General features: G+C 43.5%; 1 protein-coding gene across 1 annotated transcript in view; it reads right to left on the bottom strand.

The window, feature by feature from the left end:
- Nucleotides 1–15,277, bottom strand: part of PSD (pleckstrin and Sec7 domain containing) — an 86,247-nt gene that overhangs the window by 45,900 nt on the left and 25,070 nt on the right. The window contains exons 5-9 of the mRNA XM_066618981.1: nt 13,416–13,616; nt 12,794–12,874; nt 11,127–11,239; nt 9,548–9,606; nt 9,090–9,179 (exon numbers count right to left, since the gene is read on the bottom strand). Of these exons, the coding sequence (XP_066475078.1) occupies nt 9,090–9,179; nt 9,548–9,606; nt 11,127–11,239; nt 12,794–12,874; nt 13,416–13,616 (544 nt within the window). The remainder of the gene's footprint in view (nt 1–9,089; nt 9,180–9,547; nt 9,607–11,126; nt 11,240–12,793; nt 12,875–13,415; nt 13,617–15,277) is intronic.

Below are 15,277 nucleotides of genomic sequence, written 5' to 3'. Positions count from 1 at the left end.
GGCCCAATCCTATCCAACTTTTCAGCACAGTGCAACTGCAGTGCAACCCTGAGGTAAGGGAACACATGTTCCCATACCTTGAGGAGGCCCCCAAGACTGCCTCCCCACCACAGGATGCAGTGCACGTCCCATTGGCACGGCTGCACCGATACAGGAAAATTGGACAGGATTGGGCCCTGAGTCTCCTGAGGCTTCCCCAACCAGAGGTCACATCACTACCTGGGGGAAGCCTTGCCAGCCCCACTTGACAGCTGCTCTGCACAGCCTATCTCTGTGCTTTATCCCACACTGAGTCTCCCTCTGAGATGTGCATGTATCTACCAATTGGGAAGCCAAACCTGTCTAGGCAAAGCACTGGTATGGAGAGGCCAGCTGGGCTCCCCATCTCCAATCTGGTAACTCTATGACATTATCTAACCTGGCTTAGGTTCAAGCACAGGGATGCTCAGGTGTGTTTCTTCTAGGTCTGCCAAGACATCTAGTGTTGTTTTTCAGAAGGCACACTCACTTACTCTCCAGTAAATGCAGGGACTGAGATTCCTGGGACTATGTAAGTAGTAGCTATGGTATTTCTAGCTTAAACGTATTTAGGGAGTTAATTTTGTTTTGTTCTCTTTTAACTTTAAGCCAGCCTGCAAACTTCACTGATTTAGCTGTGCCTTGGGGATTAAGACTGCAGTCCTATCCACACTTCCTTGGGAGTAAGCCCCTTTGACTATATGGGACATATCTGAGTAGACATGCATAGGATTGGGCTCTTAATATGCTTTACTCTTGAGTAACTTCCCAGCTCCCTCTGTTGGGCATTACTAGTTATTGTATCCTGTTTTGTCAGGCTTTTGATTTATGTTCATCCAGCTGAGTTCAGGCATTTTTATCAGCCTGCATAGTCTATGTTCATGGATAATTCAATGGGTTATTGTAGCTGATCGCTCACAGGTGCTAGGCAATTGTATTTTGGTAAGGACCCCTTGTGGTATTGTGCTGTCCTGGGAGGATTTTTTCCTTAGATCTCCCCAGGGCGTGGTTTCTTTAGCATGGATAGTGACAGCAGATTCAACTACCAGTTTCCCTCCCCATTCAGCTGTGGACTAGGAAAAAAGATAAAGCCCAGGCCAGGAAAAGGTGTGTGAGAGCTAACCACCAGACACTATTCCCCTTGGTCAGCCTGCCTTCTCTAGCTACCTTCCTGGATAGCTGGGCTACCATTAGGGTGCTGGACTCAATGGGCAGGCCTTTGATCTGATCCAGCAGAGCTCTTCTTATGTTCCACAGTCTGTGAGTAAAACCAAACCACGAAACAGCCCCAGGGAGAAGTCTGACATAGGATTAAGCTCTAGCCAACCACACAAACATATGTCAGTTAGCACAACTCATCCCCCAAAATAGGTTTTAGTCAAGAGCAGCCCCGTATCTGTGGTTGCTGCTGTCATTCATAACCCGGAGGTAGGAAAGACAAATGGGCAGGATGGGGAGAGGTAGCAAGGAAACTGCTTTTCTGGAACTAATAGATAAATCTGGGTGTTTGGGAAGAACTGTGGTGCCAGAGGATTTCAACAAAGTATCTTTCAAACAGATCAGTTATTCACATATATGTGTTGCTCTTGCTCACTGTGTGGTGTAGAATCCATAAGTCTTCCCTCTCAAAGGTGCCTTTGTTCTCAGGATAACCAATTTTCCTAGAGCTCAGATAGCAATACTTCATGATAGAAAAAACTGTACAGGCAGTGTGGGATGGATGGGGCTGTGTAAACTGCCATGGGCACCCATCCAAAACATGGGTGTGAGATCAGTGATTAAAAAGCTGCATGACTCCACTCTGCCTCCCCCACTTCATACCAGTTTTGTAAAGATGCTTTTTACTCTTTTGAAAAAAATTACTTGAATGGGGAGTTTTCCACCTTCCCACTGCAATACCATCATGCAGGGGCTATCATGTAGTTCTTTTAAAATACCCTCAGCAACCACTCACGAGACTCCACCTCTGCATACAACAGTGCATCAATATTGCTGGAATATTTTCTTTCTAATTGTAAACATTGTTTTGCATTTTTTCTTTGAAGGATGCTCTTACAGACAGAGACACATACATACCCTAGCATCTGCGGACACGTCATCCATGGATTGGGGAGGGACACACGACATATTTTTATGCTAAAAATGAATTCTCTGGAAAGATTAAAGTGCCAATTGAGGTTTCTTTCCAGGACAAACAGCAGCTGGATCCAGCAGCATCACTGGGGTTGGTATCACCCAATGCAAAGCTCGGCAACCTGGAAGTTGTCATCATGTCACACGTCACTTCTGGGTTGCCAAGCTTTCTCTGCTGGGGGGGGGAGGAGACACTAGCTGTGGTGCGAGTTGGTTCTGGCCACAGCAAGTGCCACTGGCTGTCCTGCCCACAGCTCTTTGGTGAGAAACAAGCCTCCTGCTGGCCAGGCTGCAGCATGTCTGAAGTTGGCACGGCCAGGGTGGAAGTGATGCTGGCACCCTGGTACTCATAGCTAGTGCCTGGGGTAGATCCCCCTCCGTTGCTACACCACTAGCTGAATCAACCCCTATGGATTGGAAGCATGATGGGGATAGTGTTAATTTTCATCATGGTCTCAATCTTTACTATTATCTTGATAAAAACACTATGCCTATCAGGCTTATTAACACTTCAAACATCACACATAGTTTAGCCTTTCAGTAGAGCTTGTGACCGTATTTGTGAAAGATCTTGCAGTTATGCTTCTTTAAAGCACAACCTTTTCAAATGATGACACAAAAGCTATCCTAATTGACCTACAGTGTAATGCTAGGCACATCTACCCAGAAGTAAGCCCCATTCAGTTTAAAGGAACTCATTCCAGGTAAGTGTTTATAAGATTGCAGCCTGGGGCTCACTGGCCAGGAATATCCTTTTACTGAGTGAAAAGGGCAAACACTTTATTCCCTGACTGCACACTTTTCTGTCCCAGTGCATACACGGCAGGGCAGTGAGGAAGTCTCTTCCTTCATATTTTGCAGACCTCTAATTGTAGGAGGACACAAGAGTGAAAAAGAACTTCAGGGTTATACTCAGATATCCAAAATCCTGCCCAAAATGCTCTGTTCCTTGCTTGCTGAGTAGTTAAGCATCCTCTTTGAGGGTTGGAGCTACATGATGGCGCCGGCAGGCTTTTCACAGAACTTGCGTCAATCTCTTCTGAGTAGCAGGAAACATGGGCTGGATGCCATAGCAGGGCTTCACTGTGTTGCCAAGCAGAACCCTGGATACATTTCAGAGCTCTCTAGCTAGATAGAAAACGTAGAAAGCTACCACAGAAGGTACTGGCTGATCAGCACTTATTTATTGATTGTTCATATTTTTAACCACCTTTCTCAGAAAACTAAAATAAGGTAAATTATAGAAAAAGGCAGTCTGGCACAGAATAATGGTATCTGCAATCTAGTGTCAGCTCTACCAGATTGCTTTTGTTGGAGATATATCTATATCTGTATGTATTTAGATAGATATAGCTATAGATGTGTCTGCCTGTTGCCTTAAACAGGCAAAAGAGCAGAAACAACTGAAGAAAAAAAGCAGCAATATTGTTTTTGCTCTGTCTCCATCCCAGCTCAACATGTATCCTGCTCCATTATCAACTCAGCACTGCAATAATATGGTTTTCAAGTATTTAGGACATCTCTTGTGGGAACAGGTACTTGGATCCTTATATAATCAAGTAGGAAACTGAGGCACGAGCGTAGCAGGAAATGCCTGCCACCAAAACTGGGTATGCATTCTAGATTGCTCAACTTCTTCCTTGATGCACTTTCTATAAGATGAAGCTCTTTCCTTCTGAGCCTGTGGGAGGAACCACAACACCATCAGGCTGTGTCGCCACAGAGATGACCAAGCAGAGAGCCATTTGCCCTCTGACACTCACGTTGACAGTACTGAGTCACTATTCCTTGCGGAGAGAACGGTACAAAGGCAAACACACGCAGCTGGTGTAATGAGGAACAGAACTGTTGCTGGCAACAGGCCTGCTTAATCCCAGCCCTTCCTGGAATAATGGAGTTGCAGGCAGAAGAGCAGGAGGAGCGTGGTTTTCACCATTTCAAGATTTCCATTCTTGTGGAGGGTGCTGGCTGCAATCATTAATGGTGGCTGCATCTTTTGGACACTAGCAGGGCATCTACTTGAGAGAAGGGATACCACCCACCAACCCACCCACCACTGAGGGTGAAATAACCCAGCAAAGGAAGACCCTGCCCTTTTTTGTTCGAAGCAATAAACAGTGGTAAATTGACAGTGAACTCAGGCCATTTACTTCAGTTACATTTTGTTTTGTTTTTTGCTTAATAAGGTATAGGGGCTAGGGCATACAGCTATGTCAAAGACTTAGCATACAGCTATGTCAAAGAAAAGATGGGTTTTGAGAAGGAATTTGAAAGAAGTAAGAGAGAAGGCATCACACAGGCATTCTGGAAGGCAGTTCAAGGCATAAGGGGAAGGGACAGAGCTGTCTGAGGGAATAGGAGCCCATTAGAAATGGAAGATGATGGAGCAGGACAACCTAAGATCATATAGCCCACATGTGTTGATATAAGAGCAGAGAGATAGAAGAGGGGAACAAACAATTGGGAGGGGATCTTGAAGGCAAGGATGAGACATTTGAGCAGGGTTCAGGAGCAGAGATTGAAGTGAGAGGACCAAGATGAGACAGTGCAAAATCAAACAGGAAGACTGTGGTATGCAAGATGAGAGATGATCAAGGCCTGAACTGGAGTTTTTACTGAGGGGGCAGAGAGGGAGAGATTATTTTTGCAAATGTTGTAATGTGAGAAGTAACAAGACTGGCAGTGGACTGAATATGGGGAGAAAAGGAGAGAAAGGAGTCTGTGCCAAGGTGTCGTGTCTGTCCAGCAAGGTGGATGGCGACGTCACCAGTGGATACAGAGGGTTTATATAAGAAATGCTTAGGAGGAGAGATGAAAAATTTGGTCTTGCACACAACTGAACTTGAGCTGAAGATGAAGCATCCGAGCAGAAAGATCATACAATTGGAGATACAGGACTAGAGGAAGGGAGAAATGTCTGAAGTAGAGAAGCAGCGCTAGTTGTTGACTTAGGAAATGTTCCCTCCCTTCAAGTGGTTAATTATGACTCAGAGCACAATCTTAACCAAGTCTATTCCGAAGTAAGTTCTATTTTGTTCAATGGTGCTTACTCTCATGAAAGTGGGGTTAGGACTGCAGCCTTAGCCTGCTGAGGAATTGGAAATGAAACCCACATCCCCAGCACATTACTCAATAAAACATTCCCACTTCTAAATGGTGAGTTGCGTGTTCCAGCAACAGGTACCATCTGAATGGGATCTTGAATGGTCAGTATCAAGCTACTGTCACAGCTTGTCACAGAAGCCTCAAATGGTTCCAATTAGTTTATGTTCCTGATACATTTAAATCTGTTTTTTTCAAGCAGGTGAAAGGGGCTCTGCTTGGTCTGCTACGAATGGAAAGATCATGAAGGACATGAGTACCCAGTGAGGACCCATTCACTAGAAAGATATAGAACCTCATATTTCGCAGAGACTCTCTGAGGTTTTGTATAGCTACAAGATTTGAATAAATGGGGAAAAACACACCTTGCACTGTATGACTCATCTCTAGATCAGAGTCCTAGGCTTCCAAAAAGTATTTAATCATACCCATAGTTTAAAACGTTCTTGCTTCAGTCAGGTTGTCCTGGGACTGGCCCTATTTAACCTATAAATGATTTGGAATTAGAAGTATATAGTGACAGAACGGATGGCAAGTACAGTTGTTAACATGTTGCGTTCCAAAAAAGTATCTCCAAACTGGATGAATAAGACTGAATGATGCCAGATGAGATTCAGTATAAATAGGTGTAAAAAGAAGCACATAAGAGAACACCAAAAACTTAAGGTCTCACCATGGGATCCAAAGTGGCTGCGACTACCCACAAAACAGATATTGGAATGAAAGCTGGAAACTCAGTGAAAGCATCATTGTGGTACTGAAAACTACAGCATTTGTTAATTGAATTTTAACAAATTCCTTGTTAAAAAGGGAGGGAAAAGGAAATGGCAAATATCATCATGCTTTTCCAAAGATTTATAAAGTGCCCACTATGGAATACACTATGCATCATTTTGATTGCTTCCACTTACTTATTTTTATTTATCAAATGTATTTAACCTTTCTGTATCCAAAACAGATCACAATTACAATAAAGATAGTGACAAACAATAAACAGAATAAAATAAAAATTCACCACTATTCAAGAGCTCCAAATCTAAATTGTGAAAAGCCTGGGAGAACTAGGCAGTTTTAGCAGAGCACCAATAACTCAACACAGGGGGCAGCCAGGTGGACCTCCCTTGGGATGCTGTTGCACAACAGTGATGCCATGTACTCCAGGCCCTGTGCTCAGATGTCATAGCTCAGAAAGAAGGGACCTAGAGCAAGGCTTCCTCAGAAGATCTCAAAAGAACAGAGAGGCTCACATGGGAGGAGAAGCTGTCCAAGTTATGTTGGGTTTTAAAGGTGATAAGCAGCACCTTAAGCATTGGCCTAGAATTTGCCTACCTGCAGCCAGTGTGGATGACTAAGAATTGGTCTTGTGTTATTTGCAGTCAGCTGCACCAAGGGGCAGGCAGCAAAATTCAGTAGTAAGGTTGAAGATTATTCAAAGTTAGCCTCATATAAAGTACCTTATAGTACTCTACCCTTAGCAAAATTACTAGGGCTAACTGGGGCCATGGCATTACTCCTGAGAAAGGGGTACAGCCAGCTTATTAGTTTTAACTAATAAGAGGTACTCCTGGCCACAGCTGCAACCCAGACAGCTAGGAGCAAATATGGATATCAGAATATCTTCATGCTGTGTCCCTGCTACCTTCAAGGTGTGTGTGACCCTGACTAGAACATGCATACATGTTTCCCATGAATCTCTTGGATTGCCCACCATCAACCCTTTCATCTTGTCAGGATTCAGTTTGATTTTGTTCATCATCATCCAAACCATAACAGCATCCAAGCATTGCGTTAGGACTCCTGACTGCTGCTCCTGGATTTGATGAAAAAGGAAAACAGAGCTGAGCGTCATCAGCATATTGATGACACCACACTCCAAAATGGTTAATTCTCACTCAGTCACTGCAAAAAAATGGTGAAAAGCATTGGGGACGTTCCCAGGAGGTTGAGTCACAGTTACACAATGCTGTCCTGAAAACTTGTAGGAATGGAATCCTTGCAAAAAAATGCCCCAATTCCCATCCTTTTAAGACAGTTCAGAAGGATTTGGTGATCTGCTACAGTCCCGTACAACTTGTGACCAACTAAGCCTATCACCCATCTGTTGTGACCTGCAATTTGCTTGACAGCCCTACTTAGTTTTGCAGTCTCTCAGGCAAGCTCAGAAAACTCAGGGAATATACTAAGCCCCTAATTGCTTTCCATATCTGGCTGACAGGCTGCATTAGGCTAAAGAGTTGCAGGTTGCACAGGCCTGATCTGTTTTAATCAAGGCAGCCAAGAGGTCCAGAAGAAACAACAGGAACATGTCCCCCCCTGCTGATAATTTAACAAATTGGTTCAAATTTCATATTTTCTTCTGTAACTTGATTAAGACCAGAGTTGGAGACCAGAATATAGAGGCAATTCCACCACAACTCATATATTACAAGCTTATGGAAGATGATTTTAATTATTTGTAAGATATTAGACCGTGATTCTAGGCCAGTTATTTTCAACCTTTTTTGTTTGATGGCACACTGATAAGGTACTAAAATTGTCAAGGCACACCATCAGTTTTTGACAATTGACAAGGCACACCATGCTCATATCCCCCAATGTCCTATTAATAAATGACCCTCCATCAAACTCCCGTGGCACACCTGGGGACCATTTGCGGCACACCAGTATGCCACGGCACAGTGGTTGAAAATGGCTGCTCTAGACCATCCTAGACTCTAGGATGACAAAACTAAGATATTTTTCCTATGTTCCAATGAGAACTTTTCTGAGCCTTGAAGTTAATTATTAATTTGCAGGTCGATAAATTAGTACCTTAAAAAAAAGTACTTTAATCAAAGATTCCCATATTTCTAATTGCTGTAGTTGTTTCAAATAATGTAAAATGGAGTAGACACAACTGCCTTACCTGGGGTCTCTGAAACCAGGATGGTGACCACTTGTGAGAACCACTTTGTCTTCCCAAGTAATGAAACTGTTTTTTCTCCCCAATTCAACATATCAATGAATGTTATATTTTGTTCAGCTAGACAAGTTTCCTACAGCACAATCCTATGCAAGTGTGCTCCTAAGTAAGTTCCATTAAGTTCAATGGGCCTTTCTCCCAGGTAAGCATGTATAAGATTTCAGTCCTAGTTTATTATTCTAATTAAAGTGTTATAAATAATGGATTCATAATGAAGAACTTTTTGAAGGATTTAAAGTGAAGAACAGTGAAGAACTTGGTCTTTTCCCATGTTTATTCTAAGCTTATGCTAACTGTTTCAGAATAGCTTTTTGACCACTTACACTAATTCAGTTCTCTTTGTCCAGCCCAAAACTTCATTAACTGGTTTTGATATAATTGTTTAATGCTCTCTCTCATGACTGTCCCTTGATAAGCACAGGGGTAGCCATATTTTCAGAGGAATCCTTATCACCACCACTACCTCTGTGCTTTCTTTAAAACATCAAAAACAGCCCTGAAGATATTTTCAAGAAAGCTTTCTGTATTAGATACCTGATCCATGCAGAATTCTGCACAATTTGAAACCCAGGAAGCAAGCACTGCTAGTTCTCAATGGACAGCTGCAAAATGATAGCCTCCTTCATTTCTGAGAATTCATAGCCATATCTTAGAATATATGCCCTGACCCAGGAAAGCCATCTTCTTGAAAAGGGCCAGCTGCTGCCCAGAACAGAGATATTCAAATGATGTCTCTGGGATGAAATAAGATGCATAAGATAGGTCAGGTCTGAGGAACTGACCTAGGAAGAGTGACAAGAGAACTGATTTCTGAGAAAACAACAAAGTCCTTGCACAGCACTAGCTGCCCCAGAAGAGCTCTAATTGGATTTACCTTGAGTAGCTCCCGGGGGAAATCACTCCCTCTGTTGAGTCCTTCTAGGTTCCCAATGAAATCTGAACAGGACATTCGCTTCCCAATATTCTAGGAGGAGAAATTGAAGAAGAAGTAAGAGTAACAGGGTCAGGCGATAAGAGGCAGGTTCATAAAGGCAGAATTCATGATCACAAACCCTAGTAATATCTACTGCTTTAGACAATAAGAAGCAGGTTTAGGCAACATCATGGAGGGTAGTGGGTGGACTATCAACAGCTCTTAGGCATGATAGCTTAATGTATCTCCATGTCCAGAGCAATATAGTTCTCAGTGTCAGAGCAAACAAGAAGGGATGGCTATCATACACTGCTAGTGAGCCATCTAGAATCTTCTGTCTGGCCTTTGTTTTGGACAGCACACTATATCAGTTATACTTAGGGAAAGGAAGGAGGGAGTATTGAGGGTGAGGCACTTACATGTCCATGAAGGTCAGTGTTTAAGAGCATCAAGGCGCAGGTCAGAGTGTGGGCTCCATCTGCAGTGCAAACATCAGAGAGATCATTAGCCTCCAGCCCAGAATGCAGAAATTCATTTTACTGATCAGGTGCTTTCCTGATGAGGATCACACCTGAGCTAAACATCGTTTAATAACCTCTGAAGGCTGACTGTCATATATGCACATATGAACTTGGAACTAAAATCCCTGCAAAAATTATGTGAAACAGACTCATAGTATCATGAATGGATATCAAGAAGAAAGGTTTTATGAACTGTTTTATACCCCAGTTCATTCAAGCAGGTATCCTTAAGATCCATTGATAAATATCCTTATATTGCTTAGGAGGACTAGGGGCACAATCTTAACCAACTTTCCAGCACTGACCTAAGGGCAATGCAGCTTCAATGTAAGAGAACAAACATTCCCTTATCTTGGGGAGGCCTCTGTGACTGCCCTCCAACTGCAGGATGCAGCACATGCCCCACTGGCACAGCTATGTCAGAGCTGGAAAGTTGGTTAGGATTTGGGCCTTAAAAGGATTAAGAAAGGACTTATTAGATTGTTCTTAGAATGCTTATTTCCATTAGAGTTGTTTGGTTCCAGTGAATAAGATAGGATTACAGCCCAAGTCTTACTGAACACAGTGGGCTTACTTCTGAGTAAAATAAATGTTTTCAAACACCTCTATAGTAATAATGAGTCAGACTCCAATTACTATCAGAGACTGCCTTCCTAGAAATTTGAGCATACTTGCTGTCATCTTCAAGGTTTTAAGATATTTGACTTGCAGTGTTTGTCATGGCTTTTAAATTTCTAAACAATGTTAGTCGTCCAATGGAGCATTTTTACTGTGATTTTTACTGTGTACATAGACAGTGTTATTATTACACCATGAGCTGCCATAGTATTATTTCATTGTACTGTATCAGCGGACCATTTCTTTGTTAGGCAGATTGGCTGATGTTTCAGCAAAGGGAGTAAATTATGAGATTGTCCCGATAGTTGAGAATCTTCCAGTGTTTGAGCTTAGAGAACCACTCCTACAGTTGTGGGGGAAGGTGTGCTTGTGTATATGTAAAAAAAACAAAAAAACACAGCAGCTGGCTAGTTTAAAAAGGGGGGGGGGAGCAAAGCACACATTAGAATTTAGATTAACCCATTTCTGCCCAGCCCACAGGTGTACACATTTGATCCCTGTTGCATAAATGCAACATTAGGTAGAAATGTTAATGCTGAAAGCACCTTGAGGCGCAGAGTTCTTCTCTGGGGGTCTGATGTGCCCTTTAGGAATGCCCTTTACCTCCATTGAGCAAATTTCCAAAGATACCATAAATCTCCAGTGCTCTCTTATGTAAAGAAACCAGGCCCAGAAACATGAGACCTGCATGAGACCTGGGACTGGGCATATTTCAGTGGAAGCAAAGGCAGATTGCTCTGCATGACTTGGCATGGCGGGAGTCACTGCACTTTGAGGGCAGAATCAATTGTCCAGTTCCTGAACAAGCCCAAGCACCTCCGCCACCCATCCCATCTTCCTATAGGTTCTGATATCTCACCCTCAGAGGAGATGGCTTTGGGATTGCACTCATAATAGCGCTGGGAAAAATGAGCCAAGACTCGCTCCCGCTCCTGAGTCTCACCCATAAGGGCCAGCTCCTTCAGAAAGGACCTGGAAACAAAAAAGGAAAAGGAGGTTACTCCCCCATATAATAGCCGTGACAGTCATATCCTGTCACTTAGCAGAGTATCTGTCTCTTTCCTAGAAGATAAAAAGGGTTTAATCAAGAGGTTCTCAAACTGGGGTGCCATGATGCTCCAGCCTGAAGACCTCTGCCTTTGCCCCTTTCAGGGGAGGGGAGGTGGGAATGAAGTGATGCGATCCCCAGGATCCCGCCGCTGTTGGGAGGGGGGTTTATTTTACTTACCAGTCTCTTCAGCAGGTTCCCAGGGATGTGCAGAGCCCCATGGAAGCCTCCACAGGGTTCCCCAAACTCCAGAGAATGAAAAAATAGCTATCACAACCCACTTCCGGTTTGTGACTGCAGATCACAAAACTTGTAGTGGGTCACAGTCATTATTTTTTTCATTCTTTGCGGCTTGGGGAGCCCTGCGGAGGCTTCCGTGTGGCTCCCTGCACCCCAGGGAGCCTGCTGCAGAGTCTTGTAAGTAAAAGAAAGCCCCTGTGCCCCTAACAGTGGCAGAATCCTGGGGATTGTGTTGCTGCGTTCCCCCCTCCCCTGCCAAGACTTACCTCAGTATTACTCCTGAGAAGTTTGAGAACCCCTGGTTTAATCCATAAATCCCATTATCGCTCCCTGTACACAATGGTGACATCACACGTAGGGACAACATCACATCCCAGCATGATCACAAGCAACTGAGCTCTGTCACATCACCCTGCCCCCACATGATAATAGGTTTGTTGGGGCGGGGGAAGAAGCATAATACAGGAACCCATCTCCCCTCCCCCACTCCTACTAGCAGCTTTGCAGGACAGGGTTAATTTCTACTGGAAAAATGGCATGGCAAAGGAAGGGTGAACACCTCATGAGGGGTGTTGTGTTGAATCAAATTTGTTCCCTTCCCATCGCTACTTTTATGTTTTGTTACAAAAGCACATCAGGAAATCCCATCCCAGATCTCCCACATCCCATGTAATCTGGTCAGAATTAAAACAAATTTAAAAGGTATTCCCCCTTCCCTATTAAAATAGTACCAAAACTATAGGAAATAAGGAGGTATGTCTGGTGATCGGTTATGTCATGGGCATTCTCCAATGGGAGCCTATGATACCGTCACAATGACATATATACAGAATGCGTACTACAATTGTAAAAGGAGAGCGAATTTCCTGCAAGAAGTAATTCTGAAGCCTGGCAGGTATTAGATACCCTACAGGTCCCCTCCCCCCTTTTTGTAATCCCAGACAGGCAACAAAAACAGGAGGTTTATGAAATGCTGGTTTGCAGACATGCACTGGATGCGTAATGAAAATAAACAATACTTATAATATTCTTTAAAATATAAAGTTTAATACAATGAAATTAGTAGTAGTAGCTTACTACTGCAGACAATGGAGTTCTATTAAATGTAGGCTGCAATCCTATGCTTTCTGGGGAGTAAGCCCCATTTGAACACCTGCCTGAGTAGACATGCATCAGCTTGTGCCTGTTAATTTTTCATACCTTCAGCATTTCTGGAGAACACACATCTCCAGACTTACCTCAGCGCTTGGTCCAGACTCATTCCAGTGAATTCAAAAAACTTCAGGTACTCCACGGCTACCATCTTACTGAAATCATTACTAGAAGGGAGAGACAAATATCTTTTTTTAAAAAAACTATCAACTTGTGAGATGGACAAAAACAGAGAACATTGTGACTGGCACAGCAAAGGACTAAGAAGGTAGGACTTAAGATGTCAAAATTTACATTAGGTCAGCAAAGATGCCTACAGTCTGTCTTTGATGATGGACTGCACTATGTGCTCCTTTATATGCTTTGATGCCATAAACATTTATTCTCTAGTAGCAATATGCATGAGGACTGATGGCATACACCTTTAGCATGAATGAGTACATCGGGCTAGAGGAAATGTAGCACAGACACAACCTGACACAACCTATACGGGTCACACAGAAAGCCCTGCCATCCCAAGTGGGTCTGAGAAAGACCCGCTCCCAAAGGTTTGCTCGTTCCTCTGGAGTTAAGGCTATGTCTTATCAGCTGTTCTCCACAAGACTTTCTCCTCAAGATGGTTCTGTTTGATTGTAGCAGGTGGGAGCATTCCCTCAGAGAGTTAACAGAGGTCTGGGGGGGGGGGCGGTCTTTTCTCCTAATACCCACACGTACTTCTTCCCCAGGTGACGAGCCACGTCAGCTTTTTTGAAACCATCCAAGTTGTACAGCCTTTTTGCCAGGCGTCTAGCAGCTTCCAGGTCAGCCTTGTGCCCATTGGAGAGGGTGTCCGTACTGCCCAGGGCCAGCTGCTCTGTGCTGTCCATTTCTGAGTCTGAGTCAGAGATCAGCTGACTCAGTGGATGTTCACTAAAACAAAAAACACAGAAAAGGTCATGTGAACTTTGCAAACTAGTGGGTTTCTCCCCCTGTAATATATCACTGAAGGCAGTTCCAGATGAAGCTCTGTCTGTGTGTGAGACACACACGCGTGAGACATACACACACACACACACTTTCTGACTGGGACTTGGGCATTTTCTGTCTGATAATTATCAATCCAAATGACAACCTAAATGCTTGCAGAAACAGAAAGAGCAGTGAAGCCCACGGTAATACAACCCCGCTGCTAGTTGGTGTCTTGAAGGATCCTTTCCCACCATTTCAGTTTTGTGATGAAACCACCAATAAAACAAAACAAAGTTTATTGCTCTGCTGTGTGTAGTGCTTTTTTACTTATTATTCTGCTGGTTTGTTTTGTAAAAAATTGTTTTCTTTTATGATATTATGGTTTAATCTTTGTTTCTAGTCACCTTGGATGTCCCATTTTTATAGGGGGAAAGGTAGGGTATAAATATTTTAAGTAAGTAAATTAAAAAAAAATCTGGACATCAGGCAGCAATATAGGTTGAGTCTCGATATCCACAAGGGTTCCATTCTCAGAGCTCACATGGATGGCAAAAATTGCATTAATCCATTTAAAAAACAATGTCCCTTTGCTCAGCAATTTAAAAACAGCCTTGCTGAACTTTGTAATGCATCAGGCAGACAATCGGGCTCTTAGAAAGGCTTCATTCCAAGGCATCGATCCCTCCCTTCACTGGGAGCTGTAGCATGGGGAAAGAATGGAAGAGGGGATAATCACTTTCACTTAGCATTCTCTCACATGCTCAGAGGGGAGAGGTCACTTCCCTGAGAGTGAAGCTGTTCTAAGTGCCTGGAGAGAGAAAGATTGATGGATTGTCTGCCAGCTGCCCTCTCTCACATTAACAAGGTTACTGTTAAACAACTTTTCCTTTTAGTTAAAAGGGCCCTTCTCATTGTGTTAAGATAAAACTGCAAGTGAAAAATCTGTGGATAATTAGGTTATACCTGTACTGGAGGCTTCACCATTAAGTGCAAACTGAAACACCTTCAGCTGGAAATAATGGCATACAGAGGTACTGCCTAAGAGAAAAGGAGAATAATCCTTATTGGATATGAGGTCCACCCCTCTAGGGAGAAGAACTTACTTTTGATTTTGCAGTTTCTTTTTTTGTATCTGACTTCTGTACAGGTTTCAGCTGTGGGGCAGCGAAGCTCCAGGACTTCTCCTACAACAGGAGCAGTGGTGTAATCAGCAGGAGTGCTCAGTTGCTGCCTTTGAAATTTTTTTCCAAGGAATTTAGTGAAGGGGGAGAATTATCAGGCTCAGTTGGAGAAAAACTGAGAAAGTTGGCTAGGGGCATATGTTAATGTCTCAAAGGGCCCAATCCTATCCAACTTTCCAGCACTGGTGCAGCCGCAATGCAACCCTGCAGTAAGGGAACAAACATTCCCTTTTCTTGAGGAGACCTCTGTGACTGCCTCCCCACCATAGGATGCAGCACACAGCCCATTGGCATGCCTGAACTGACCCTGGAGAACTGGATAGGATTGGACCATAAGCCAGTGGTACTCAAACTTTTCTGGCCAGTGGCTCCCTTGACCCCCATGGCTGTTGGCCATGACTCCCCATCATATTCCTGAGGGCTGGAAGTGACATCATTAAA

The sequence above is a fragment of the Tiliqua scincoides genome, chromosome 3 (genome assembly GCF_035046505.1).
Source record: "Tiliqua scincoides isolate rTilSci1 chromosome 3, rTilSci1.hap2, whole genome shotgun sequence".
Classification (NCBI taxonomy): domain Eukaryota; kingdom Metazoa; phylum Chordata; class Lepidosauria; order Squamata; family Scincidae; genus Tiliqua; species Tiliqua scincoides.
The sequence above is the reverse complement of the archived record's forward strand: the minus strand, read 5'-3'. Positions and strand labels throughout refer to the sequence as shown.